The 3,665-nt window shown below is 40.3% G+C and overlaps 1 protein-coding gene across 1 annotated transcript; it reads left to right on the top strand.

Moving 5' to 3' along the window:
* Positions 1-3,656, top strand: LOC133284574 (LRR receptor-like serine/threonine-protein kinase RGI3). Its single transcript, XM_061481618.1, has 2 exons — positions 1-2,924; positions 3,023-3,656. The coding sequence occupies exons 1-2, from the start codon at positions 44-46 to the stop codon at positions 3,478-3,480; spliced, it is 3,339 nt and encodes a 1,112-aa protein (XP_061337602.1). The 5' UTR covers positions 1-43; the 3' UTR covers positions 3,481-3,656.
* Positions 3,657-3,665: the final 9 nt, after the last annotated feature.

The following is a 3,665-nucleotide window of genomic DNA, read 5'->3' as shown; positions in this document are numbered from 1 at the left end:
ATAAAGAAGTCCAGAGCTTCTTCTCGTCCTCTATAAACAAATTATGATTTTTTCCCCCTCCACAATCCCAAAACACATCACCCTTTCTCTTCTCTCAACAATGTCTGGAAGCTTAATGAATCTGTCACTTTCTCCCAAAATCTTCTCCCTCACCTTGCTTCTCTTAATCAACTCTCTTTTCTTTTCATGTTGTTACTCCCTTAATGAACAAGGCCAAGCTCTTTTAGCATGGAAGAACAGTTTAAACAGTAGTTCAGATGCATTAGCATCATGGAATTCTTCAAACCCAAGCCCATGCAACTGGTTTGGGGTGCACTGCAACCTACAAGGCGAGGTGGTGGAGATAAACCTGAAATCAGTGAACTTGAAAGGTTCACTACCTTCAAATTTTCAACCTCTCAGGTCCTTGAAGATTCTTGTCCTCTCTTCAACCAACATCACAGGGAGGATTCCAAAAGAAATAGGAGACTATCAAGAGCTTATTTCCATTGATCTCAGTGGAAATTCTCTCTTGGGTGAAATCCCAGAAGAAATTTGCAGGCTAAGCAAATTGCAAAGTTTAGCTCTCCAGACAAACTTTCTTGAAGGCAGTATTCCATTCAACATAGGAAATTTATCAAGTCTTGTGAACTTGACACTCTATGACAATAAACTGAGTGGTGAAATTCCAAAGAGTATTGGCTCCTTAAGCAACCTTCAAGTATTCAGAACAGGAGGGAATGCAAACCTCGAAGGTGAGCTTCCATGGGACATTGGAAACTGCACCAACTTGGTCATGTTAGGCCTTGCAGAAACCAGCATTTCTGGGACTCTTCCTTCATCAATAGGGATGCTGAGAAGAATTCAGACAATAGCCATTTACACAACTCTTTTGTCAGGCTCTATCCCAGAAGAGATTGGGAATTGCAGTGAGTTGCAGAACCTGTACTTGTATCAGAACTCAATCTCTGGTTCAATCCCAAGTCAAATTGGAGAGCTCAACAAGCTTCAGAGTCTACTTTTATGGCAAAACAGCATAGTTGGTGCAATCCCAGAAGAGCTTGGAAGGTGCACAGAACTTCAAGTCATGGACTTGTCCGTAAATCTTCTCACAGGTAGCATTCCAAAAAGTTTTGGACAGCTATCAAATCTCCAAGGACTTCAACTGAGTGTTAATCAGCTTTCAGGCATTATACCTCATGAAATTTCAAACTGCACTTCTCTGACTCAACTGGAATTTGACAACAATGCTATTTCTGGCGAGATTCCTCATCTTATTGGCAACTTGAGAAGCTTGACTCTGTTCTATGCCTGGAAGAACAAGCTAAAAGGAAAAATCCCAGATAGTCTTTCAGAGTGCAAAGATCTTCAGGAACTTGATCTGTCTTACAACAGTTTAATAGGTCCAATACCCAAACAACTATTTGGGTTGAGGAATCTCACTAATCTGCTGCTTCTATCCAATGATTTGTCAGGCTTTATACCACCTGATATTGGTAACTGCACAAGTCTCTACAGGTTGAGGTTAAATCACAATAGACTTGCAGGTGCCATTCCATCTGACATTTCCAACTTGAAAAATTTGAACTTTTTGGATTTGAGCAGCAATCATCTTGTAGGGGAGACTCCCGCAACACTATCCAGATGCCAAGAACTTGAGTTTATGGACCTTCATTCAAATAGTCTCATTGGTTCAGTACCAGATAATCTTCCCAAAAGCCTGCAGTTAATAGACTTCTCAGACAACAGGCTAACAGGTGCACTGAATCATTCCATTGGTTCATTAACTGAATTAACAAAACTCTACTTGGGAAAGAATCAGCTCAGTGGAAGAATCCCAGCAGAGATCCTATCTTGCTCTAAGCTACAACTTCTAGACTTGGGAAGCAATAGTTTCTCTGGAGAAATTCCCAAGGAACTTGGTCAAATTGCTTCTCTAGAAATCTTTCTCAATCTTAGTTGTAACCAGTTTTCTGGTGAAATTCCACCCCAGTTTTCTAGTCTTAGCAAACTGGGAGTGCTTGATCTCTCCCACAACAAACTCTCAGGGAATTTAGATGCCCTTTCTGACCTTCAGAATCTTGTTTCCTTAAATGTTTCCTTCAATGCCTTCTCTGGAGAATTGCCTAATACCCCATTCTTCCGTAAACTCCCTCTCAGTGATTTCACTGCAAATGATGGTCTCTACATTGCCAGTGGTGTTGTAACTCCAGCTGACAGAATGGGATCCGAAGCTCACACCAGATTAACTACAAAGATCATAATTTCCATTCTCTTATGCAGCAGTGCAGTACTAGTATTGCTCATAATTCATGTCTTTGTTCGTGCTCATATTGTTAACAAAGTACTCATGGAAAATAACAGTTGGGTGATGACTTTGTATCACAAGTTTGAATTCTCCATTGATGACATTGTCTGGAATTTGACATCAGCCAATGTGATTGGCACTGGAAGCTCTGGAGTTGTGTACAAGGTAACAATTCCAAATGGCCAAACACTAGCAGTTAAAAAGATGTTTTCAACAGCAGAGTCTGGAGCATTCAATTCTGAAATTCAAACACTAGGTTCAATTAGACACAAGAACATCATCAAGCTCCTGGGTTGGGGATCCAATAAGAATTTGAAGCTGCTGTTTTATGACTACCTCCCTAGTGGAAGCCTGAGCTCATTAATTCATGGTTCAGGAAAGGGAAAAGCAGAATGGGAGACCAGACATGATGTTATATTAGGCGTGGCTAATGCACTTGCATATTTGCACCATGATTGTGTGCCTTCTATATTGCATGGAGATGTCAAAGCCATGAATGTGTTACTAGGTCCTGGCTATCATCCTTACCTTGCTAACTTTGGCTTGGCAAGAATTGCAAGTGAAAATGGTGATAACACCAATTCCAAGCCAGTTCAAAAACCCTATCTTGCTGGTTCTTATGGATACATGGCTCCTGGTAATTTTCACACTAAACTTGAATTAGTTTGAGTATTTTTCAGTACTTACATAACCCCTTAAACTATACTAATTTTTGTTGTTTCGGTATATGTACAGAACATGCATCAATGCAACAAATAACTGAGAAGAGTGATGTGTACAGTTTTGGGGTGGTCCTACTTGAGGTCCTAACAGGAAGGCACCCATTAGACCCAACTCTGCCAGGGGGTGAACAATTGGTTCAGTGGGTTAAGAACCACTTAGCTAGCAAAGGAGACCCATCTGACATTCTTGACCCAAAGCTGAGAGGGAGGACTGACCCTACTATGCATGAAATGCTACAAACTCTAGCTGTGTCATTTCTATGTGTTAGAACACGAGCTGATGATCGTCCAACAATGAAGGACATTGTTGCAATGCTCAAGGAAATTCGACCTGTTGAGGCCTTAAGGACTGATTCTGATGTATTGAAGGGAGTTTTAACTGTGCATACTTCCTCACCACCTCCTAAGAATGTAGTTTCAAATGGATCTCCTAATTTTTCCTTTAATTTCTCAGACGACTCAATGTGTTGAGGAAGTATGCAACTCATGATAAACCTATGATTCATATAAATTGTGCTTAGTCAAATGGAATGCCAGTTAGAGCTGGCCAGAATTAATAGAGGTATTTAAATGTAATCTCAGATATAGAATTTAGATTACAAGAATCCATATATTGGATGCATAAATAAAAAGCAATCTAAAGCCTTTCTCCCAAC

This window comes from Gastrolobium bilobum, unplaced genomic scaffold (genome assembly GCF_033153095.1).
Source record: "Gastrolobium bilobum isolate Gb01-03AN ecotype WA unplaced genomic scaffold, APGP_CSIRO_Gbil_v1 utg21709, whole genome shotgun sequence".
Taxonomy (NCBI): domain Eukaryota; kingdom Viridiplantae; phylum Streptophyta; class Magnoliopsida; order Fabales; family Fabaceae; genus Gastrolobium; species Gastrolobium bilobum.
This window is presented reverse-complemented; position numbering and strand designations above follow the sequence as displayed.

What these genes read in the sequence shown, in the direction of transcription:
- LOC133284574 (XM_061481618.1), top strand. Translation starts at nt 44, where the DNA reads ATGATTTTTTCCCCCTCCACAATCCCAAAACACATCACCCTTTCTCTT. An exon ending in TTATGGATACATGGCTCCTG is followed by an intron (nt 2,925 to 3,022) that starts GTAATTTTCACA and finishes GTATATGTACAG; the next exon opens with AACATGCATCAATGCAACAA.